At 45.8% G+C, this 25,592-nt stretch overlaps 1 protein-coding gene across 4 annotated transcripts in view; it reads right to left on the reverse strand.

The window, feature by feature from the left end:
- Positions 1-25,592, reverse strand: part of Dapk2 (death associated protein kinase 2) — a 112,954-nt gene that overhangs the window by 26,184 nt on the left and 61,178 nt on the right. For all 4 annotated transcript variants that reach the window (XM_026384792.2, XM_026384791.2, XM_026384789.2 and 1 more), the window contains exons 3-4: positions 25,283-25,504; positions 15,451-15,589 (exon numbers count right to left, since the gene is read on the reverse strand). In XM_026384792.2, coding sequence (XP_026240577.2) covers positions 15,451-15,589; positions 25,283-25,504 — 361 coding nt within the window. The remainder of the gene's footprint in view (positions 1-15,450; positions 15,590-25,282; positions 25,505-25,592) is intronic.

Consider the following 25,592-nt stretch of genomic DNA (forward strand, 5'->3'; position numbering starts at 1 on the left):
TTCTATCCTTAACACCAAATAAAAATGAAACAGATAAAATAAAGGCATGCTGTCCATCTACAATTTCAAATTTTTTTAAAAAAAAATATTATTCTAAGTGAAAGAAACCAAACACAAAAGGTCACAAATCACAAAATTTTATTTATATAAAATACAGAATAGGCAAATCCATAGAGAAAAAGTAGATCTGTAGTTGCCTAGGATAAGGGGGAATAAGCGGGTGAGGAGTGAATGTTAATGGGTACATGGTTTCTTTTTGGGTGACGAAAATGTTCTCTAATCGTTCTATGAATGGTTGTGGTATTGATTATTACAACTTTGTAAACTGCCCATTTAGTGAGTGAATTGTATGGCATGTGACTGTTAAGTAAATAAATAAATGTTTAAGAAAATTGAACGTCCCCATTTCTCTCTTTTTTTTTTTTTTTTGAGAGTGAGAGAGGAGAGAGAGAGAGAACTTTTAATATTTATTTTCTAGTTCTCGGCGGACACAACATCTTTGTTGGTATGTGGTGCTGAGGATCGAACCTGGCCCGCACGCATGCCAGGCAAGCGCACTACCGCTTGAGCCACATCCCCAGCCCACATCACCACTTCTCAAAGTACCATGGGATTTCCCATCTTGCACCTCTGCTCATACCATTCACCCTCCCTGAAGGCCTCTGTTCCATCTCCATTCACTGAATCCTGGCTGAGCTTCAAAGTCTAACTTAACCCTTCACCTTGAAGACCTTCCTCACAGCCTGGGGCCCTCATACCCCCCTGAGGCCCCCACAACTCCACAGTGAACCCTCCCCTCCTAGCTTCTCTGCACTTCTTTGGATATGAAAAAAGTTTTGTCATAACTTTTTGTTATGACATTTGGCAGGTCCCCTGTCCAGTGGGCCTTTGCTGTCTGCCTGGTTCCCCTAGCAGAGCTGTCCTCAGCTGGAGGGAGGATTCAGGACTGTGTTGTCACTGTCCCCTCCCCCAGCTGTACTGATCCTTGACAGTGGCATACTGAGCCTGGCCCTACCTCTTAGCTGAACTCATATTGAATCTGGACCAGAGCCCACCCCTCACTCCCCAGGTGTCCCTATCTCCCTAAAGTCTCTGTGACCTTCTGTCACTGTGGCTGGAAACTTTCACTCAAGGGAGCCTGCTGAGGCCCTCCCCTGCATTTTTTTCCACCATCAAAAATAAATAAATAACACATTTCCTTTTGCATTTTTAAAACTTATTTATTCTTCCCCTCAGGAGATTACTCTCAACTTTATTTTGAAAATGTGTCAAAGTCCTTTCCCAAGGCAGAGAAGATTCTTAGTCTATGCAGAAAGGAGAGAAGGGAGCCGGATTCAGTGGCACATGTCTGTAATCCCAGCAGCTCAAGAGGCTGAGGCAAGAGGATCGTAAATTCAAAGCCAGCCTTAGCAAAAAAAATCGAGGTGCTAGGCAACTCAATGAGACCCTGCCTCTAAATAAAATACAAAATAGGGCTGAGGATGTGGCTCAGAGGTAGAATGCCCCTGAGTTCAATCCCCAGAACCAAAAGAGAGAGAGAGAGAGAAAAGAAAAAAAAACAAAATCAAAAAATGGAAAGGAGAGAAGGGTGAGAGAGTTCAGAGGACAGGACCCAGTTAATTTCCCTGGGCTCAGCCCTACTGTGGTTGCCCATGGAGCCCAAGTGCTCTGGTGCCCCCTGCAGTGAGCGGCACACTTCCAAGCAGACTGCTCCTCCTCCATTCACCTATAATTCTCAGGCACCTTGTTGGAACTTGCCCTCCTGGGGAGAGGCCCTGAGACCTCTCTTAGGCTGAGGAGTCAGGACACGGGCCCTATTAACCACCATAGCCCAAGGCCTCACACTGTACGGGGATGGAAGCCACAGTGGACAAACACCCCAGACCTGTTATCCCTGGGCCTGCAGAGCAGCAGGGATAAGGCGGAGGAGAAAAACTGAGGCGTCTCTAGGGCAGTGACACCTATCTCCAGCTCTGCCCTAAGGATCTAACATACAGCAAGTGACTTCTCCCCTGCTTGGAACACTTTTTTCCATCCTGGCCCCTCCCCAAACCTGGCTGATTTCTCTTCATACTTCCGTTAGATAATTCCTCATCCAAAAGGCCTTTCCTGCTCTGCCCCTGCCCACCATCTCCCCAGTTCCCCCCAAACATCCTGTTCTTCCAAGCATTGTGCTTCTTACACTGCTGAGCTTGTCTGATTACTTATCTGTCTCCTTCCAATGGACTGCAAGCTTCCTAAGGGTTTTGTTCCTATCAGCAGAGCTTGAGATAGGGCCCAGCAGCCACCAAGTGCTCAATAAATGCTTCCTGAGAAGTAAAGGTGCCATTTATTAAGCCCCTGAAATATGCAGGACCTAGCACCAACCAAGTGCATGACATACTTTATACCTCATTCAACTCTCTCAACTGTCTCCTCCAGTAGGTGCTATTGTTCCTCATTTGTAGATAAAGAAACCAAGATTGCAACACAAAGCTGGTGGATGCAAGATTGCAATGTTTATCTATCAGACCCCAACCTTGTGCTTCTACCCATCAAATGATCCCCCTTCCCATTCTCAAGGATCTTATGACTTTATCCTAGAGAGGTGGGCAGGCCATTTGAGCTGAGCAACCCAGTAGGCTTGTGGCTGGAGCAGGTGCCAGAGTGCCTTGTCTTCTGATGATACTTTCCTGCAGGTAAGTGGCCCCCAGGCTAAATCCCTGGCCTGGTACTCACTAGACTCAGGAGCTCCTGAGCTGGATATTTCAGATGAGAAGACAAAGGTCATGCAGGAGAGGATCCAAGCTGGGTCTGGATAAGTGAACACTGCCTGGGGATTTCAGCTGGGGAAGCGGCCAGCTGGGGCAGCAGGAATGCTCTGTGGGGTGGTCAGGACTGGGGATTTTATCCCTGCCTCACGGCTTACTCATCAGACCATTTAGACATATGTACCTGCACACTCAGTCCTTCCCTGACAGGAAACATATAGAGGCCATGGGCTCTTTGCCACCAAATAATGCTCTGCTTCCTTCCCAGGTCACTAGGGGGGTTCCAGGCTGGTCAGGGGACTTGGACCACCATATCTGTGGCTCCTCCTGCTTTCAGAAAGTCTTTCCTTCTTGCTATCCTAACCTCTACTAGTAGCCTGATAATACCCAGGAGGCCAACCAGGAACTAACATTTACCAAATCATGCTTCATGCCAGAGCTCTATGTGATCCCTGCAACCACCCCGAATGGAAGGTTCTATTCGCATCCCTATTTCAAAGAGGCCCAGCAAGATAAATGACTTGCTTAATGTCCCATAGCTCATGATGGCAGAGCCAGGAGAGCTTCCCTGGCAGCCCTATTCTCCCACAACATTGCCTAGCCTAGTTAATTATCTTCAGTGGTGTCACTGACCACCAGAGAATGTGCCTAATATCTGAGGCTCACAGTTCTGCACTGGCCCCCCCAGGCTTCCCTTCCAGCCTCATGGTCCACCCCTGGCTATGTACCTACTATCAGGACGACCTCTCAATTCCAGCCTCTGCTCTTCTTGCCTGGAATGCCTTTCCTACTGCTCCTCACACTTCCAGTCAATGCCTTAGGACTCCTGCCTCCTTTTACTTCCTTGTAGTTTCAGGGATGCTTCCCCTGATCATGTGTTCTAATCCCTTCAGAGCCAACACTTGCTGGCAGAGCTAAGCCTTAGGACTCCCATCTGTGATGCTACTTTCCTAGTTGGTGAACTTTTTCCTTGGGGAAATTCAATTCGGTTTTAAAGTTCCTGGCATTGCCTATGTTGTCTTGCATGCTGCATGTTATTGATATTGCAGAAATGAATTGAAAGAAGCAGGCTATGTAGCTCCTTCTTTCCTGCCCTGCGGAGGCCTTTCACCACCACTAGGGGCGCCAGAGCACACTCCTCCCTTGGTGAGGTTACAAGGTTGGTCAGGAAGGAATTGGACTAAGGGAGAGTCTGAAAGGTAGCCCAAGGACAAGCAAAGTAGCACTTTCCCCGGGGGTTTGGTCTAAGACTTCCCACTATTCCAACATAGTATAGTGGTGGAAAGAGCCCAGGCCTGGGATTGGAAACTGCAGTTCCAGCTCCATCACTCAAGGCTGTGGGAATTTAGGTACTTCCTTTCTCTAAGCCTCAGCCCCCAGTTCTAGGTTACACACTGGGTGCCATCCAAAGCCCCTTCAAGGTCTAAGTAGGCAATTTCAAGGTGGCACAAACTACCAAGTGAGCTGGGCAAAATTCCACTGCTCTGGGACCAAGGCAGGACATGAAAAGGCTAGGTCTCCTGGCCCCAGATCAGGACGGAAGAAAAGGCTGCTGCAGTCCCACACAGCTGGGCCCAAGCCAGCCCAACCCCTGGGTAGAAGGATATCCATACTCCTTTACTCCTGTCATTCTCCTGAAGTTTGATTTACTTTAACTAGATACTTCACCCACACACCTGACATCATCTCCAAAGTATGGCTAGAGGAAGGGCTCACACTCCTGCAGGTCCTGCTATTGCCTGATTCTGGGCCTGTGGAGCTGCCTCCAGGAAGTAGGACTGCCTTCCGTGTGTCCAAACAAACCCACCAAGCTCTGCTCGCTAGGCAGGCATCTTGGGAGAGACCAACATGTCCCTTCGTGTCCTGCTGGATCTGGCCAAAGCTTCCTACTGTAGTGCCAACTAGATGCTGGTCCTCTGGGGGGGGCGTGCCCCAAGACCCTATCATGGCATGCCCAGGAGCCCATGCAGAATGAAGGCACCCTCAGGAGGCTATGTAGTAAAGTGCAAAACAGAAAGATTTGGAGTCAGGCAGGCCTGGATTCAAATCTCAGCTCTGCCACTTACAATGTGGGGGAAATCTGGGCAAACTCATTGGACCTCTTAGAGCCTTGGTTTCCCATTTGTAAAATGGGAACAATATATAACAAGTCATGGAGTTATTCTGAGAATTCACAAAGATGGTCCATATAAGGAACAGTACCCAAAGAGATAGCAGAGAACAGGGCTACAGGTGTTCATTCTTTTCTGGGATGCAGCACTAACAGTCACACCAGGGAGCTCAGACTGAGTACCGATTGAATCACTTGCACTCAGTTAAAGACTATTCCCTTTCACAGTCCTTCCCTGCTTCCCTCCTCCTACCCCATTTTACCCCCCAGGCTCACAATATTTGGGGCTGCAAGGGATCTCACAGATCATTTAGCCCCCTTCATGTTATAGAGAAGACCAGAGAGGTCAAGAGCTAGGAGCAGAGCCCAAGTCTGCTGAACCCCAGTCCAGTGCCCTCTCCAGGTGCCTGCATAGCCTGCCTGCTGCTGGATGAGGCTGCTCAACTCAGCAGAGCTGAGACACAGCCTTGTCTGTGCTATGGGGACAAGGAAACTGCCTGAGAACCTTCCCTTGACAATGCAAGTCCAGCCCAGATTACTCAGGCAGCACTGGGCAACCTGAGAAAGTGAGGTTGCTTGCTGCCAGGCCTCTGTGGCAGGTTTCCAAGCTGCTGTGGCTCCTTTGCCTTCAGGCGCACTGGAGTGAGACCACAGGCAGCCCCTTCCCCTAAGCCTCCAGTGTAGCCTATGCCAACATTCACTTCCATTCAAGGACCTCCTGACCCCCTCCCAGCTCTGGACAGCCTTCTGCTGCATTCCCTTATCTCGGCATTCACTACCACCCTTGCAGATCACTCTGCTGGAGTGACCTTCCTGACAAGCTCCTTCTCTTCCTCACCACCCAGCTCTGGCACCCACACTGAAATGTCTCCTGTGACCCACTCCCCTCCAACACACACCGCTAGTTGTTCCCACCCAGAGGCCCTCTGGCCGAGAGCCTCACTTCCATCCCTAGCACTCAAGAGTGGCTGGCATTGTAGTAGGTGCTCAGTTATCATTTACTAGACAAATGAACAGGTCAGCGCAATCACATAGGTACCTCTCACACATCCTGCTTTTGTAGAATCAATATAGGTAACCGCTAAGAGCACAGGGCTTGGAATCTGGATTCAAATCCAAAATTACCAGCATCTTCAGGCCGGGCAAGTTGTGTAATCTCTCTCAGCTTTAGGTTTCTCACCTATAAATTAGGAATAATAATGAAACACACCTCTAAATGGTTTCTAGGAGAATCAAACAAGACACATCAAGTGGCCTGTATCTGTTATCATTATTCCTGTGACTATTCCCTTGATTATGTCTCCTTCTAAAAATGAAACCGTTTATTATCATCTGCCTGTTGAACTGCTATTCACCCTGTGTGGCCCTGACAAAATCCTGTCTCCCCAGGTAGCATCACTGAACCCACAGCCCAGCCCCTTCCCCTCCAGGCTCCACTCTTGTGCTGGCCTCTCTACCCGCAGCACCACTGTGCCTCCCTGGCTGAATCACACACTTGCTGAAGGCAAATGCACTTCCTGTGCTCCTCAAAGCACCCAGCCAGTGGTTCACTTTATAGTTTACACTCATCACGTTTGACCCTCACTCTGTGAGGCAAGAACTTGTCATCACTCTGGTTTTACAGATGAAGAAACTGATGAATGAGAGGTTAAGTGTTTGCCCAACAGGCCTCAGCTAGTTGGGGTTGACCCAAATCCTGTGTACTTTCCATTCTCCCATTGAGTGTGTGTGTGTGTGTGTGTGTGTGTGTGTGTGTTTTGCTAGCAATTGAACCCAGGGGCACCATACCAATGATGCAGTAGAAGGCTGTCCAGAGCTGGGAGGGGGTCAGGAGGTCCTTGAATGGGAGTGAATGTTGGCATAGGCTACATTGGAGGCTTGGGGGAAGGGGCTGCCTGTGGTCTCACCTCCAGTGTGCCTGAAGGTGAAAGAGCCACAGCAGCTTGGAAACCTGCCATAGAGGTCTGGCAGCAAGCAACCTCACATTCTCAGCCCTTTTTATTTTTTTGACAGGGTCTCACTAAGTCTCCGAAGTTGGCCTCAAACTTGCAATCTTCTTGCCTCAGCCTCCTGAGTTGCTAGGATTACAGGTGTGCACTGCTATGCCCAGCTCCACTCTCCCAGATGGCCCCCACCTTCCTCTAGTGGATGCAGGAGTTTCCTTGGGATCACCCCTGCCTGCTGGGAAACTGGATATTCCAAGCTCCTCATCTGGTCCTCGTCACTTTGTTGCTCCAGCTCCATATTTTTCCCAGAAAACCCACAGCTGTGGCTTAAGAAAGAGCCTGAACTTGGATGCATTTGGACTTGTCAAACCACAGCCTCTGGCCACTCCTCTACTGCAGAAGGCCACTATCTAGCTCTGACCTCCTGTTGCCCTGAGGGGTAAAGCAGGAAAGAAAACTACTACCTTTCTGTCTCTATGCTCTGGTGGGGAGGTAGGGAAATAAGAATTTGCTTCAAAGTCATTCTAGGACCACTTCCAGTGCTGAGCCAGTCAGTCCACAGGCTTTGCAGTCTGTGTCATAGGACAACTAGCATTTGCTGTGGTCTCTCGTGGCACATCCCTTCATCAACTCTGTGAAGCCATCAGGTCAGGTTAGGCTGGTCAGCAAGGAATCTAGGTCTGAATACTGGCATTCTGAGCCCCTAGCTGTGCTCCGAGGGCCCCAACTATCCAAACGATGCTTTCCTCTTGTCATTCCCTGGGGATCATATAAAAAATAGGATGCTAACTAAATCAAACTCACCAGGAGTGGGGCTTAGAGTCAGTGTTATAAAGCAAGCTCTACAGGAAAGTCAAGTCACTTGATGCCCAGCATTTGGGAACTCTGTCATCAGACAGACTTGGGTTTGAGTTCCATTTCTGCCCTGTGTTAGCTGTGTGACTTTGGCAAGCCACTCAGTTCTCTGAGCCTTGAACCCCTCATCTGCCAAATGGAAAGATTAATATAGTAAGGGGTTCTGAGGAGACACTATGAAGCCCTAGGAATCCTCTAGCAACCTTCCCTTTCCCTGCCACAATCACAGAGCCTTCTTGTTAAGGTTGTTTTATGGATAAAAGGAGTAAATACATGCAAGGTACCTAGAAAAGAGCCTGCATAGCATGCTTGTAATCCCAGCTACTTGGGAGGACTAGGTAGGAGGTTTGCAAGTTCAAGGCCAGCTTCAGAAATTTATCAGACCCTGTCTCAAAATAAAAAATTTAAAAATTGGGGATGTCATTTAGTGGTAGAGCACCAGTATCACCAAAATTATAGATAATAATAATAAATGCCCGTGTATAGTTCGGGTATTTTGTGGGCTTTTTTTTCCCCCATACTGGGGATTGAACTCAGGGCCTCATGTATACTAAGCAAGCACACTACTACCGAGCTACATATTCAGCACAAGGAGCCTGCACATAGTAAAATAAGTACTCAATAAATGTTGTCTGTCATTATTATTCCATTACTGCTGCCACAACAACACTGAGCCTGAGTATGGAACTATCCTGCTTAAAAAAATGCTTTTGCCTACAGAGTATGGGAGCCTACTGGTTCATGAAAGCAGGCTGTTAAGTTTGCAGGAATTTTGTGATCCAGTTGTTGAAAGAGCAATTAAAAATTAAATCATATGAATTAAAACTTATGTTAAGAATGATAAATATTGAAACTTGTAACTTCCTTTTTAGAAAAAAAAAATACTCTGTTTTAGTATTTTCTACTCTCTCTAGGTTCTTCATGCCTGCTGTGTCTGTATGCCCATTGGCCTGTACTCCATGATGGTTGCTGCTGCATACCACTTCCGAATCCCAGTGACATCATGTGGGTACCCTGAAATCACCTAGTGGGTAGACTTACACCACAGAAATTGGAAAACACTACAAATCCAGACCCAACTTATTTTCTCTTTTATTTTAGACTTTAAAAAATTATGAAGATCACTTAATAACAAATGCAACTTAAAAGGGTGCCTTGTCTGAAGCCATTTTTGTGTGAATAGCACAGAAAATGAAGCATTCTTCCATTATTCAAAAACCGCTGTCCCACTCAGCAAAGAAGTCACTTATGTCTTTAGCAAATAAGTTCCAACATGTTTATTTCATTTTCACCTTACTTAGTGGAAATAAAAATTTTAGCCAATATTCTTGTCAGAACTACAGTCATTACTTAGCTGCAACCATAGGTTGGAACTGATACAAGAGTTTGACAAGAACCAAGGAAAGAGTTCTATGAGAATCATTCTGCTCTGTGGAATATACAATAAAGAATGTTATATTGTATTTAATTATTTGTAAATAGTGTGTAACATCAGTGAAACATAGTAAATTTATGTGTGCACATACATTTTTCCCCCAGGGATCTTGCTGTTATCAGAAAACTACTGCACAGAACCTCATTAACGTAGATTACTATCTGAGTTTATATATATAGCTTTATTTTATTTATTTATTTTTATGTGGTGCTGAGGATCAAACCCAGTGCCTTATGCATGTTAGGCAAGTGCTCCACCACTGAGCTACAACCCCAGCCTTCTTCCTTCCTTCCTTCCTTCCTTCCTTCCTTCCTTCCTTCCTTCCTTCCATCCTTTCTTTCTTTCTTTCCTGATATTGGTTTTAATGGTACTGGGACTGAACCCAGGACCTTGTGTTCACTACACTAGTGCTCTATCACTAAGGTATATTCTCAGCATCTTTATTTTATTTTGAGACAGCATCTCACTAAGTTGCTGAGGCTAGCCTGGAATCTCCTGCCTCATCCTTCCATTTCCAGGAAATCTCCTGCCACACTCACAAAAATTAAGTAATTTATTAGAAGCCACACAACTAATAAGTAGTAGAACCAGGTTTAAGCCCAGGACTTTTGACTGTCAAGATCTTTCTGCCCCCTTAATTGCTTCCAGAATTATACTCTTTCATTCCTGCTGAGTTCCACTGCAAGGGCAGGGCTAATGGTGGCTGTGGATGTGACTTAAAAAGTTCTAGTTAGAGCCAGGCATGGTGGTGCACACCTGTGATCCCAGCAGCTCAGGAGGCTGAGGCAAGAGGAGCATGAGTTCAAAGCCAGCCTCAGCAAAAACAAGGCGCTAAGCAACTCAGTGAGGCCCCGTCTCTAAATAAAATACTGTGGTTCAGTAACCAAGTGCCCCTGAGTTCAATCCCCTGTACCCTTCCCCAGAAAGTTCTAGTTGGACACAGGATACTTCAGTGAGGTCAGGCCTATGCAGGGTTCAGTGCAGGGCAGTGGGCTACTGGAGAAGCAAGAAGCCTAACAATGATGGGAAAGGACATGGGACAAAAAAGGAGAAGGGATGGCATTTTTATTTTAGTTTCCTCATTTGAAAAGTGGGGATCATGTCTGCCCCCACAAACTGAAGACTACAGTTCTCTTTTGCCTCTGTATTCCTGTGCCCCAAGCTCATACCAGTTCAACTCTCAAATGCATCACATTCTATAGCAATTCATAACATATAATTTTTTTAAATTGGAGGGATCGCTTATTGGAAAGGGAAAACAGTATAACCAGATGAGAAATTAACTATGTAAAGAATATGTTTATAGCACAGTATAGACTTGGATTAATTGTGTGTAAAAAGCATGAATTAAGGAAATAAAAAATCTGGACTGTTAGCATCTGGTGAAATAGAGTTTCCTCTCTGATTAAGTTCAAGTCCTCATCATTCAATATCTGTGTGATTTTTGGCAAATTATTTAATCTCTCTGATTTTCAATTGCTTTATATGTTAAAAAAAGTGAGAATATCTTCTACTTCAATGGGTTAAATGAGAAAAAAGATGTGTAAGCATGCTACATTCTAGAAAATTCCATATACACTTAAAGCATTATCATTATCATTCTTAGGAAAGCTTAACCAGTGGTCCTGATCACACTATGAACCTAAGAACAGCACAGAGGATGATTCCAGGCACTACAGGGGTAAATCAAAAGGCCCGCTCAGAGTTTTGGCTTGCATCCAATTTTAATAATTTCTCAGGATTTGTTCTTTTGCTTAAAATACCCTTAGTCCTGGAGACTCTTCCATTTCAGATTTTCAAATTGGATCAGGTTAGGGTGGGGATGAGAAAGAAGGGACACACCCATACTCAGGGAAAACTCCCAAATCCAAAATAAGCATAAAACCACATACAAATACTCCCTAGAAGACCTTTATTTGTGTTGAAATGGGTGAGGTTCCTGGATGGCACTGAGCCTCACTTGCTAGTTATTTGTCTTGCAGGAGGCTTGTCAGGTGCCACCTGGCACTGAGGGGCAACCAGCCTCAGTGTCCCTTCCATCTGTGTAACTTCAACATCATCTACCCTTACCAACCCCACTTTACCACATCTATGGTGAATTTGCAATACACACTAGGATGATCTCCACTCTGCTCACACAAAGAGCTCACCCCTTGGAAGCAGGCATTATTTGGTGAGAGTCCATTAGTGTTTATTTTATATGGCCTCCCATGGAGTCACTGTGTGCATCTCCCTGTACACAGTAGACCCCTGGAGGGCAGGTGCCATGTCACATTGATATTTGTCACTCTCCCCTCTGGATTATAGCAGGCCCTCAAGATATGTTCATATTAGTGAATTAAACTCTTCCTGTAACCTCATTTACATTTTCCAAGTGAGACATGAAAGGGCCTTGCACATCCATAAGCACATTTGTTCTTCACTAAGGTATCCATTCATTCATTCAACACAGAGTGACTCATCATATGGCAAGCACTGTGCAGAAGAAAGTGATTCGTAATGATGCATGCTCTTAGCAGAAATTTGTACAAAGGGCAGCAAAAGCAGAGAAGCAGGCTAGTTTGTTTATTTATTTTTGGTACTAGTGATTGAACCCAGGGGAGCTTAACCACTGAGCCATATCCCAAGACATTTAAAAAATATTGTATTTAGAGACAGGGTCTCACTAAGTTGCTTAGGGCTTCACTAAGTTGGTGAGGCTTTGAACTCGTAATCCTTCTGCCTCAGCCTCCTGAGCCATTGGGATTATAGGCGTGTACCACCATGCCTGGCCAGCAGGTTAGTTCTTAGTTATACTTTTGGAGGTTGCAGAGATGGCAAAGGCTAAAGGAAATGCCACTTCTGCTGGCCTTGAAGAATGATCAGGAAGTCACTGGGGAGGAAAAAGGAAGAGCAGCAGCATCCTGGATGAGAGCAGCATGAACAGGAGGAGGAGAAAGGCCAGAATGTGCAGGGCTGGTGTTTTGGAGTGGGGAAGGGCAAATGAGGCCAGAAACAGGGCTAAGACAGTGCAAGAAAAGCCTGAATGCCATGCTGAGAATGGATTCATGTATCCTATGGGTAGCAAGGACCCAGCTCAAGCTAGACAGAGTGGTACATGCCTGTAATTGCAGCAATTTGGGAGAGCAAGATTGGAGAATTAAAAGTTTATGAAGCCTTGGCAACTTAGTGAGACCCTGTGTCAAAATAAAAAACAAAAAGGACTGGGGATGTAGCTCAGTGGTAGAGCACTTGCCTAGCATGCACAAAGCCCTGAGTTGGAGCCCCATTACAGAAGAGAGAGAGAAAGAGAGAGAAGAAAGTTAAAAGAAAAAAGAAAGTTCCAGCCAGGAGACACACATTACCCACATTCTGAATGCATGAAGCGTCTATTCAACCATGAGGGGATGTCTCTGAGTTCCAGCTACTCATCACTTCCCCAAGTTGCTGATCTGGGCCTGAGTGAAGGGACTGAGAGTCAGGTAGTTAGAAAGCTCAGAGTCCATACACTGTAAGGATATATGGCCATGGATGGGGATTAGCAGCATCACCACCCTACATGCTTCCAGGGAAACCTGGGCTGCCTCTTGGTCATGGGAAATGTTCAGACTAAGCCCAGGAGCTAGATACCAGCCCAGGCCCTACCAGCAGTTCCACCTAGCAATCAATCTCAGCTCTCTGCTGGGCAATTGAGAACTGCATTAGCAGAGTACGTTTCCTTAGCCTATCAGATCCCAAAACACTAATGAGTTGTCTTCTCTTTTCCTCTATTCTGGGAAGGGGAATAACAATAACAATTATTATTACAGTGCACATATTCCATATTCAGCACTTCATGCCTCTTCTCTCTGTTACAACAACTCTGCCAGGTAGCTGTTGTTATTTGCAACAAAAATGTGTTGCATCCAAGAAGAAAAACTGAGGTTCAGATGTATCCTGGTACATGGGAGTGAGGAGCAAAGTCCCACCTGGCTGACTCCAAGCCAGCCCGCCTGCACCACATGATCTGCCACGGAAGCAAACCAAACACCATGAACCTGTTTCAGTATCAGGCCTGAGGGCTCCAGCAAGAGAAAGACAAAGGAGCCCATTTTGAGACCGTCTTCTGGAGCCAGCAGACACAAGAAAACAACAAGTTAATTGTCCAAGGGAAGGAGACCCAGGTGCAGTTTAGGCAGAGCATTTCCTGTTCAGTGTATCACCACCCTGAAGTCCAAGGCCTGCCCAGGCGTCACCCTCCTGTGTGATCCCAACTTTTACTGACACCCCAGAGAAACATTTTCTAAATTCAAAATACTGTGATAATCAACATAACAAGGGGGGACTTGCTAAGGGGATTCACAGCAGGTCACCCTGTGAGGCAGGGTAAGAGCTGGGGCAAGAACCTATGTGAGGGAACTGAGCCCACACCTTGGCACAGCAGTGAGACTACGAGCATGCCATAGCTTCTCTGGGCCAGTCCCCCACGCCAGAACTTGCATGTCATTCTGGACCTTGCCCTTTCCCTCATCTCCGCATTGAATTAGGTACCAAATCAATCCTCAGTTTGACCTCTGCAATAGATCTTTTTTAAAATATATATTTTTAGTTGTCAATGGATCTTTTATTTTATTTATTAATTTATATGAAGTGCTGAGGATCAAACCCAGGGCCTCACACATGCCAGGCAAGTGCTCTACCACTGAGCCACAACCCCAGCCCTGCAACAGATCTTGGATCCATCCTTCCTCATGTCTCACCCAGATTATCAGCCTGCTAGCTGGGCCCCCAGCTGCCAGGCCATCCCCATCCTATCCATACTCCAGCCAGAGGGATGGCTCCAAAACACACCCTTGCTCACCTGGCCTCTGTATCTCTCAGGGTAAAGTGCAACCTCCTTGGCTTAGCTCCCACTCCTTTTGTCTGCCTCCTGCCCCTCTCCTGGCCTATTTCCCAGCCACTTAGCACATATTCCCTTTGCCTGTACTTCCCTAAGTGAACTGTGCAGTTTCATGATGTGTAATCTGCTGGCCTCTCTTCCTCAGAAGGGCCTTCCCCTCTGCTAACACCTGTGAGTCCTTCAGGACACTCAACTCAAATACCATCTCTTCTAGGAAGCCCTCTCTGATACCCCAGTCTTAGGTATATCCTCATTTGGATCCCCAGTGCCCTTGTGCTTCTCTCTATCATACATTTAGAGCCATTGATCTATCTTCTGTACTAAGCCATGACAGGCCTCAGGTGATTTTGCATCTCAGCAATATCCAGGCATCCAGGAGAGAGCCGGGTAAAAGGCCACAGGGATTTTTGGATGGAAGGATGAATGGGCCTCCTTCCTAGAAACATGGGTCTGACCACAAGTTCAAAGACCTTTATTCGTTAGGTATCTGCAAGGCTCATCAGATGTCTGTGTGACTGAGGTCAGTTACTAAGGAACAGATCCTTCTACTTTGACCACATTCTTTCTTCATGAAGTTCTATGTGGTCAGAGTGAACTTTATCAACTCTCAATGCCAGTTACCACAAATGATCAGTGGGCTCTGGAAGCAGTTTATGTCCAGTGTTTGGGGTCAGATGGAAGAGGGCAGCCAGTGGTCCCTGGGCTCAAAGATTTATAGTCTCTGGTGGAGGAATGCTGGAGGCTGCACCGTGCTCCCAGGGACCAGAGAGGCAGCCAACTTTAACAATTCTCCAAACCCTCCACCCACTCAGGACAGAGCTCTTTGTTACTGAAAAGTTCAATCTTGTGAAATGGGTTTGGTTTTAAGTTTCCTGTCATTGGTCTACTTATTTAAAATCTATGTCCTACCTGACCCCTGGAAGAGAAAAGGTGCCTGTAGTTGATTAAGAAGCTTCTTGAAGTCAGCCCTAATTTGCAGAAAGTCTGATAGATGAAATGATTCTGAAGAGGTGGACACTTACCATGCATCATTTCAGGGTTTCAATTATTTAATTAACTGATTGATTTTTATTTTACTTATTTTTTTAACAGTGCTGGGGATTGAATCCAGAGCCTTGTGTATGCTAAGCAAGTGCTCTACCACTGAACTATATCCCTAGCCCTCAGGATTTCTTTCTTTTTTTTCTTTTTGGTTTTTAAAGTGCTAGGGATTGAACCTGAGGCTGTTCTACCCCTTTGCTACCAGCCCCTTTTTATTTTTGAGACAAGGTCTCACTACATTGCTCAGGCTGACCATGAGCTTGCAATCTTCCTGCTTTAGCCTCCCAAATCACTAGGATTATAGGAGAGTGACACTGTGCCCAGCTGCCCTCAGTTTTTGAATTTTAAAGTAAGGGAAGAGAGCCAAGTGGGCACTGGGCCCCACCTGGCAATGACATTGGGAGGGACTGGACCCCTTTTCCCTATGCTGATTTTCCTTTATTCCCCTTACTGACCTTAAGATCAAAGTGAGCAATTTTCTTTGTATGAAGGTAGTTCACCCCATCCAGGATCTGCTTAATGAAGCTGGTGGCTTCCTCCTCACTCAGCGACTCCTTCTGGGCCAGGAAATCAAACAGCTCTCCACCAGACACTCTGCAAGACACCAGCAGGAAGGGCCCAGGCCCGGTCAGCCTTGAGTGTCATGAGGCCAGGTGGATGGGTACACCCTGCACCTGACCCCCAGGCATCCTAGAAGGCAGAATCCCCCTTGCCCTGCCTAGGATCTTGTCCAAGCAACATCAAACACTGGTTGCTGGATTCTTTCTTTTGGGGGTCAAGGGCACAAATCACCCTGAGGATATTGCCAGAAAGGTCTCTGCTGACACTTAGGCCCAGGTCCCTGGTTATCCTGGCAGTTACCATCTTCTCTGTATGACTGATGTGGCAGAGAATGGAAAGAAGCATTGGGGAATGATGCTATGGTCTGAATACCTGTGTCCCCCCCAAATTCATATTTTGAAATTCTAACTCCCAAGGTGATGATATTGGGAGGTGGGGCCTTTGGGGAGTGATTAGGTCATGAAGGTGGAGGCCTCATGAATGGGATTGGAGCCCTTATAAAAGAGACCCCCCAGAAAGCTCATTCATCTCTTCCACCTAGCAAGGGTACAGGAAAGATGCTATCTATGAGGGAGTGAGCCCTTACTAGACACCAAATTTGTTGGTGCCTTGATCTTGGGCTTTCCAGCCTCCAGAAGCATGAGAAATAAATTTCTGTTTAAATAAACCACCCAGTCCATGTTGTCATGAATGGGTTACAAATGGTGATTTTGGTGAGGGCTTGGAAGGACAGGAGGAGATTCTTGGTCTTGTAAGAGAATAATGCCTTAGTGGTCATGAATAGAATGTTAGTAGGAATATGGAGGGTAAAGGCCATTCTGATGAGGTTTCAGATGGAAATAAGGAACAAGATGCTGGGCAATGAAGAAAAAGTCAAAGTAGCCAAGAACTTGGCTGAATTTTGTTTATATGCTGTGATTTGTGGAAGGTTGAATGAAGAAATTAGATATTTGGCTGAGAAAATTTCTAAGTACAATGTTGAAAGAGTGACCTGGTTCCTCTTGACTGCTCACAGTAAGTAAAAAAAGAGAAATGTTTTATCTTTTTAATTTCAATCTTTATCTTTTTAATTTATTATTTATTTTATTCTTAGTTATTTTTTTTATTTTATTTTTTTTTTGTAGCACTGGGGATTGAATCCTGCAGTGTTCTACATCTAAGCTACATTGCCATCCTTTATTTTTTTTTTTTGAGGGGGGTGGATTGAACTCAGGGGCACTTGACCACTAAGCCACATACATCCCCAGCCTTATTTTGTCTCACTGAGTTGCTCACCCTATCTTACAAATTTTTATTTTACAGTACTGAGGAATAAACCCAGGGGTACTTTATCACTATACCTGCAGCCCTTTTTTATTTTGATACAGAGTCTCTCTCTAAGTTGCTTAGGATACAACTAAGTTGCTAAACCTGGCTGTGAATTTGGGATCCTCCTGCCTCAGCCTCCTGAGTTGCTGGGATTATAGGCATGTACTACCACTCTCAGTTTGCCAATCCTTTTTTTAAATTTTTGTTTTGAGACAAGGTCTTGCTAAGTTGCCCAGGCCAGCCTCCAACTTGCAATCCTCTTGCCTTAGTCTACTGAGCTGCTGGGATCACAGACACATGCCACTGTGACCAGCTGAGAAATATTTTAAAGATGGAATTGTTTATCAAAAAGACAAGATAACTTAAAAGTGGGAAAAATTCTCAGCCTACTCCATTGGGGGTAAAAAATGAGCAAACCTGTTTAGGAGAGAACAAAGGTGTGGCCAAGGATTGCTCATAAAGAGATTAATCTGGATCAGCCTTGTCAAGGGAAGCCAGCTGCTACTCATCAAGACAATGGGGGAGATTAGTCAACCATCTAATCTAATAATAATAGGGAGATTAGTCAATCTACTGTCCCAGACAATGACAGAAAGACCCTGAAGTCATTTCAGGGATCATGGAGGGAAAAGGGGGCTGCCCCTCCCATCACAGACCCATAGTGCCAGGGCCTGGGGGATAAAACCACCAAAGGAGGGCTCACTACCCAGAGCTGCCTCATAGGGTGGGCTCTCCAACTCTATCATCATCACACACTTCAGGTGTGGTTCCCAGAGGAGCCCTACTGCGGGCTTTGTGTGAAGCAAAGTCACGTGGGTATGGCTGCCTCCACCTAGGTTTCCCTGGAATGGGAGTCCTTGAGACTTCAAACCAACATGAGCCACAGGTGTGCTTCCTGCCAGGAGAATCCTTGAGAACTGAGGCATGGGCTGTGCATAGCTAAAGCACGAGGGCAGGGCCACCCAAAGCTGTATGGACAGGACCTCTGTCCCAGAGGGCCTGAAGGGCAGAGCATTAAGCCAAAAAGTACTCTGGAGTCCCAAGTTTTAGACTGACTCAGAACCTGTCACTCCCACCAGGCGCAATGGTGCACGCCTGTAATCCCAGAGGCTCAGGAGGCTGAGGCAGGAGGATCGTGAGTTCAAAGCCAGCCTCATAATTTATCAAGACCCTAAGCAATCTAGCGAAACCCTGTCTCTAAATAAAATATAAAAAAGGGTTAGGATGTGGCTCGGTGGTTAAGCACCCCTGGGTTCAATCCCCAGTACAAAAAAAAAAAAAAGAACCTGTCACTCTTTTCCTCTTTCCTATTTCTCTTTTTTGGAATGGTAATGTCCATCCCATGCCTGTCTCACCATTGTATTTTGGAAGTATATAACACATTTTATGTCACAAATCCATAACTGGAAAGCAATTTGCCTCAGAATGAATCATACCTTGAGTCTCACCATAACTGATTTAGATGATATTTAGATGAGACTTTGGACTTTAAACTTTGTAGTTGCTAGGAAAGCACTTCAGTGTTAGAGCATTGGCTTAGCATGTGTGAGGCCCTGGGTTCAGTTTCTGGCACCAAAGTAAACAAACTTTGGATTTGATGCTGGAATCAGTTAAGAATTTAGAGACTGTAGAGAGCCAGCTGTGACCCTGCTCTGAGTTACTCCACGTAGTATGGAACAGCAGTTTTCAGCTCGTGCCTAACCCTGAGTTACTCTGGAGTTAGCCCTGAGTTATGAAGCAGCAGTTTGCCCTGAGTTACTGCATTTTGAGTCAAGTGCTAAGGCAGCATGACTTGGTAATGTTCCTGGTCAAACTGCTAATCCACTAGGTGTTGGACATATAGAACTTACAAAAAAAGAACAACCCCAAGCTACACAGCACAATCATAAGGCACAAACTGATGAATAGATTAATTGTACTAATAAAAAAATGACCACCTATGAACTTCTCAAATTAAATCAGAGGCAGATGGATGTATGAGTGTATCAAAGCTTCTTCAGAGAAAATAGGTTCATGAGCTTATCAAACACACTAGACCACCAAATGATTCAACTCTCTTACCTGAAGCATACAGGGAAGGACCCCTAAGACAGGACACACTGGTCCTTTACCCCATCACCTTGTCAGACCACTTGACAAGTTCCTTGAACAAGTTCTGAGCCCTCAACAAGTTCGTAGGCTGGTTCTTAATCTCCTCTGACCATCTGCAGTAACGGTTTTGCCTCTGTGCCTGCTCTCTGCCTTTGCTCTCAGTGCTACCTCTTTAACACTGTGGCTACATTAACTCTTTCTTAGCTGTTCAGTAACCTATTGATCATTGTATGAAGTATGTGTGTCTTGAGTAATATAATTAAGATTGGAATGGAATAAAAGAATCCATGCAGCTGGGTGTGGTGATGCACCAGGTAATTCCAGCTACTTGGGAGGCTGAGGCAGGAGAAATACAAATTTGAGACCAGCCTGAGCAACTTAGTAAGACCCTGTTTCAAAATTTAAAAAAAAAAAAAATTTAAAGGGTTGGGGATGTAGCTTCATGGTAGAACATTCTGGGTCCAATCCCCAGTACCATACATGAGGAACAGAAAGAAGAAGAAGAGGAGGGGGAAATAGTTGGGTGTGGTAGCATATACCTCTATTCCCAGCAAATAGGGAGGCTGAGGCAGGAAGATTTCAAATTTGAGGACAGCCTCAGCAACTTAGTGAGAACTTGTCTCAAGATATAAAATAAAAGGATATTTCTCAGTGGTAGAATGCTCCTGTGTTCAGTTGCCAGTATGACCCAACACAAAGAAAACTAGAATTACATATTTAGTTCATATTACATTTCTATTGGACAGTAGCAATAGGAAGGCACCTCCTTTAGATCTAACTACCAATTTATAGGAAATATAGGGGGCAGAGGAATGTGCTGAATAACTGTGAAAGGAATAAGTTAAATCTGAACTGAGATAATTACCAGGTCAAATGACCAAATTTTTCTAACAAATCAATGGCATAAAAAAAGAAGAGGAAAAAGAGAGCAGGAGGAAGGTGAAAGGGAGACAAGAGAGTGAGACAAGAATGGTACATTGGCACAAACCATCCACAAGAGCTGCAGTGTCACTCTGCTCACAGGGCTGAAGTGGCTACCTTAGTGTTGGGGGTGAGTCTGGTGCACTCTTTTCCCAGTGTCTCATGGCTAAGTCACTGGGTGCCCCACCCTACCCCTACACTGACCTGGAACAGGTGCTGGAAACTGGAGCACCCCCACAGACGCTGCAGGAGTCACCTTGAGTTGCAGACTGGGGTCAAAGGGCCAGGATAGGGTCACAATTCTTCTACACCAAAGACTCAACCTTGACCTTGGGGTGGGGCATGTGAAAATTCTAGGGCTCAGCTTTCCTTCTTGTGAAACAGGAGAAGAAAACAGTCTAATCACCACCTCTGGGGTGGGGGTGGGAGTGGGAGGAATCTTGATGCAATGTTGGGCACAGGCTATAAGGTCTTTGATAAAGTTCTTGAAGTAAAAACCACGCACAGTATCACTGCTGGGGTGGCGGAGGTGGAAAAGGGCTTGATTTGCGTTCAAAGTTTGCCACCTGTGCAAGTGCTTTCCCAGACATTCTCTCACTTGTGCCTTTCATCTACCCTGAGAGGTATGATGGAATGACTATCTCCATTCGTCAGATGATGAAACTGAGGTCCCAAGAGAGTATGTGACTTGCCCAAGGTCCCATAGCTAGTAAGTGATACAACCAAGATTTAGACCCAGGTGTCCTAAGTCCAAGTCCACCACAGGTCCCTTGCCACGTTCTCTCCACATTGAAAAGCCTGAACTGTTGATGCAGAGTGAAAGCCACCCAGGAACTGCCCTGCTGTTCAGTTACAGCCAAGCCCTCAACACACTGGACATCTTTATCTGACTCTCTCCCCAGCCAGGTTATCTTTGATTCCACTGCACCTAGTATAAGAACGCCATTCAAAGAAGTTTGGTGAATAAAACAAAGGAAAGAAACAAAACATTTAAAATATTAATATGAGCCAGGAGCTGTGGTGTATGCCTGTAATCCTAGCAACTCAGGAAGCTGAGGAAAGAGGATCACAAGTTCTAGACAAGCCTCAGCAACTTAGCAAGGCCTTAAGCAACTTAGTGAGATCCTGTCTCAAAATTAATAAAAGTAAAAGAGCTGGGGATGTGGCTTAGTGGTTAAGTACCCTGAGTTCAATCCCTGGTACAAAAAAAAAATCAATATGGGCCAGGGACTATGGCACATACCTATGATCCCAATGACTTGGGATGCTGAGGCAGGAGGATCAGCCAGCTTCAGCAACTTAGTGAAACCTTGTCTCAAAATAAGAAGTAAAAAGAGGTAGTAATACACCTCAGTGGTACAGCATCCCTGGGTTAAATCTCTAGTACCACATAAGAATGAATAAATGAGTGAATAAATAAGTAATAAGAGAATATTCTGTATCATATAGACAGCAAAATCTTGGCATAGACAAGGGGCCTCTCTAGAGCCTTTTCAGATTTTCAAATCTGTTGTGTCACCTCTGAAACACAGAACCCAGTCCCACCCTTGTCTTCTATACTCCTAGTCCCCCAACTGGGTTAAATAAGGCTATGACCTCCAGCAAATCTCTCAGTCTAAAATAATAATTCTACTATTCCTACTTTAAATAAAGTGTTGCATAAATGTAAAAGATTATCATTCTAATGATTATCTATCCTGTTACCCCCAAAGCCACTTAAGTGAAAACCGAGGCTGGGTGAGGACTTTGGAAAGTAGTAATTAGTCATCTGTTTGAAGATGTGACCTGGGCAGGAGACCTGGTGTGACATGATCTCCTTGGGATGAAAAAAGGAACAGTAATTGCAGCCCTTAGAATCTCTCCCAGAGACTCAGAAAGTGGAAGGCTGAGGAGTCTATCCAGGGTGACTATCCAAGCCCTGGATACCCAGGCTGGGGACATTCACATCAATGCTCAGTTGCCTCTTTTCCAAGCCTAATCAAGTAGCCTGGGATTTATTTCTTTTTCCCATGAACACAGTTACTTTTTTCTTTGCTTTCTTTTCTTTTTAAAAAGAGACAGGGTCCCACCCTGGGGATAAACCTCACTGTAGAGTACTTGCCTAGCATATCTCTGGCTTCAAATGCCAGCACCACAGTGGGAGGGGAGCGAGAGTGAGACAGAGGAAGAGGGAGAGAGAGAGAGAGAAGAAGGAGGGAGAGGAAGAGAGAGACAGGGTTGAGAGCAGTGGCTATTCACTATTAAATATTGCCTGTGGGCACCCAAGGGGCATAGTGGTCTCAAGCCACCTTCTTGCCTCAGCCTCCTGAGTATCCACCATGATATGGCCAGCAACAAAGTTTCTACCAAGGACTTCTTGACTCTATGATCTCTGCTCTGGAGTCATTTCCCATCTCCTTCCAGGCTTCATTTCACACCTAAATCTCCTTAGCTTTTTGATATGGAAAGCAAAATGAATAGCCTGGCCTCTTCCTTAAGCCTTCCAGGATTGTTCCTTGCCTGCTAACCTGACCTTTGTCTCCTTCCTCCCTGCAGGTTGGTCTGCCAGCCCAAATGCTTTCCAGAACTCTTCCAGGAATGTATGCACAAATGATCTGCTTATGTAGCAGTGGGAAGAATGCTGCCAGAGCTGCTGCGCCCAGGAAGCTGGACTCGATTCAGCGCCACCACCACCCCATTCTCTGGTTTGTAACCACAGGGTATCACTTTCTGCAAGCTTGGAGTCTGGGAGGTCCTGAGTAGTTGGGGCTGCAATGAGGGGCCTGCTTGGCCCTCACTGGAAGGCTGATATTCTTCCATATAAGACATGAGTTAATCTACTGAGATTTTGAATATTCTTCCTGCCATACTGAAGTCAACTTTATGGACAATTAAGTTCTTCCCAACCCTGCCTTCAGCAGCCATGTCTAGAGGCAACTCCTTCTAAGGAGTCACATATGGGATCGGGACAGCTGAAAGGAGCTTGAGTCAGGTTTGGTCATGTCCTCCTCCTCCTAACTGCTTTAGCAGAAAGTAAACGGAAGCCCTATACCAGACAAGGTGCTGAGAGGGGCCATGGAATCAGGATGGGACAATCCATCAAACCTATAACTAAGCAGTTTCAACTGAGCAAGTGGACGCCAACACCCATGTTCAACTACTAGGCAAAACCAGTAACTTAGAGGGCAGAGCGAGAACCCAGAAGTCAAAGATTCCTACAGGCCCAACGTGATTCACCAAATCTAAGCACAAAAAGCCCATGAATTCCTCTCCTTGGAGATCTTCCCTCTCAGACTCTGGCCACACATGGTTTAGACATAGTCTTAGTGAACTTGGGTCTTTCCTAATTTTAAAAATCCTTAGCACTGCCAGACACAATGACACACAACTCAGGAGGCTGAGGAAAGAAGATCACAAGTTTGAGGACAACCTGGGCACCTTAGTGAGATACTGACTCTGGTGATGTAGTTCAGTGGTAGAGCACCTCTGGGTTCCACCCCTAGTACCAAAAAGAAAAAAAAAAGCCCTTAGTACTCCATAGATAGGCATCCTGAGAGCCGAGAGAAATGAGACAACTTAGAAGTGGAGACAGAAACTGTGAATAGTCAGAACTCAACAAGCACAGTAGCCCAGACAAGTGGCAGGAGCATCAGTGCAATGCAACGGATGGTGCGTGCCCCTGAGCTCCCAAGAAGAGGGCCCATTACTAATGGCTGACTGTGAGCCCTGCAGGCCATCCCTGGGGGAACACATCAGGCTTTTATCTGGGTCAGACAGGCATAGGGACACATATAAGAAAAACAGAATGGACGCTGGGTGCTATAGAAGGGTAGAACACAGACAATTCTATGCATTTAAACATCGGGCTGGAATCAAATACAAGAATATACAAACGCTCTTGTACTTCTTCTTTTTTTTAAAAAAAATTATTAGTTGTAGATAGACACATTACCTTTGTTTTACTTATTTATTTTTATGTAGTGCTGAGGATTGAACCCAAGGCCTCACACCTGCTAAACAAGTGCTCTACCACTGAGCCACAACCCCAGTCCATCTTGTACTTCTTAAATATCTTGCCAACAAAAAGATAGTTCTTAAAATAGAATGATTTCAAATGTCAGGTAGTATACCCAAGTTTTTGGCAGGTTAAGGATGGCTACCTGGTTTGCAGGTGAGATCTGAAATGGAGCCATGAGGTAAACTACCCAAGTTCAAGGATCACTGAGGTAAATGCCCCCATTTCCCTGTTCACTGGCAGATGCGTATGTTTATGAAGCTCAGAACATTATTTTTAAATTTTTTATAAAAATTTATTCCAGGCTGAGTCTCACTAAATTGCCCAGGCTGGCCTTGAACTTGAGATCCTCTTGACTCTGCCTCCCAGGTAGCTGGGATTACAGGAAAGTGCCAACATGCCCAGCTAGAACATTTTCCTAGACATAGCCACTGTGACCTGGGCCACAGTGCAACTCAAACCCTGTTGTTTGCCAGGGCCCTAACTCTCTGTTCTTTGGAGAAGGTGCCAAGTAAACATGACAGTGGCCAACCAACCCCTGGAATCTTGGTGTCATCTATCCAAATTCCACCAACCACTGTGAAGTCCTCCTCACCTAGACCAACATAATGTTGTCCTGCCTCATGTCTATAGCTGTCTGCACAAGTCATATGGACTCCAGTCCTGGCCCTGTCGTTTCCTGGCTTATAAGTGACCTGGCCTGCCAGTGTTCTTGTCTGTAAATGGGGATAATAAGAGTCATCATGTGATAGCATTGTTCTGAGGGCTAGACCAGGTAATAGAGGTGCTTGGCTCAGTGAATACAAAATAACTCCTGTGTTAGACAACATTTCTGTCATCACAGTTGTTGTAAAGATTGAACAAGATGACAAACGTAATGCACCCATAAAATGCTTGCCTATAGTCGGCCTCTCTAAATAATAGCTATCAGGAAACAATAAAGGTGTTAAACAGAGTACACATACAGTGGATTTTCCCCAGGAAAGGGCTGGAGAAGAGCGTCATAGAGCTCAAAGGATGTTTGTTCTTCCCCTCCTCATAGAACAGATCCCTTCCTGACAGCCTCCCCTGCTCCCCACCCCACCTGCTGCCCCCTCTCACCCTCCCTCATGCTCCTCCAGCCAGGAGATGACCCAGCGCCAGTCATTTCTTCCCTTCCATCCCCAGGACCAATGAAAACAAGACTGAGACCATCGCCCTCTGCCCCTGCTACTCAGCAAGCTTGTCTGTCCCTCCTTTGGTCCAGTTGCAGAAGAAGCATGGGGGTGACTGAGGAAGAGGGAAACTGCCCACCACTGTCTTCACCTCTGGCCTGAGCTTAGGTTGGTCATTGCTATCCCCCAGCCTTCGCTAAAGCTTTCACCACCCTGCCCGCCCCTCCTGCCCCCGTGGGTCACTGGCACCTCACTCACAGCTCGAGGATGAGCACCACATCGGTGCGGTTCTCGTAGACGTCGTGCAGCGTGATGATGTTGGGGTGCAGCACCTGCCGCAGGATGCTCACCTCCCGCTGGATCTCTTCCCGGCACACACCCCGCCGGCTGGCCCGGCTCTGTCGCTTCTTGATGAACTTGGCTGCATACTCCAGTCCTGTGCTCTTCTCCCGGCACTTCTTCACAATGGCAAACTGGCCACTGAAGGAACACAGACACAAACAATTAGGATGTCCTGTGCCCACTGGGGAAGTTACCCCAACTGCCAGCTACTGGGTTACTAATTCAG

Source organism: Urocitellus parryii, chromosome 6 (assembly GCF_045843805.1).
Source record: "Urocitellus parryii isolate mUroPar1 chromosome 6, mUroPar1.hap1, whole genome shotgun sequence".
Classification (NCBI taxonomy): Eukaryota; Metazoa; Chordata; class Mammalia; order Rodentia; family Sciuridae; genus Urocitellus; species Urocitellus parryii.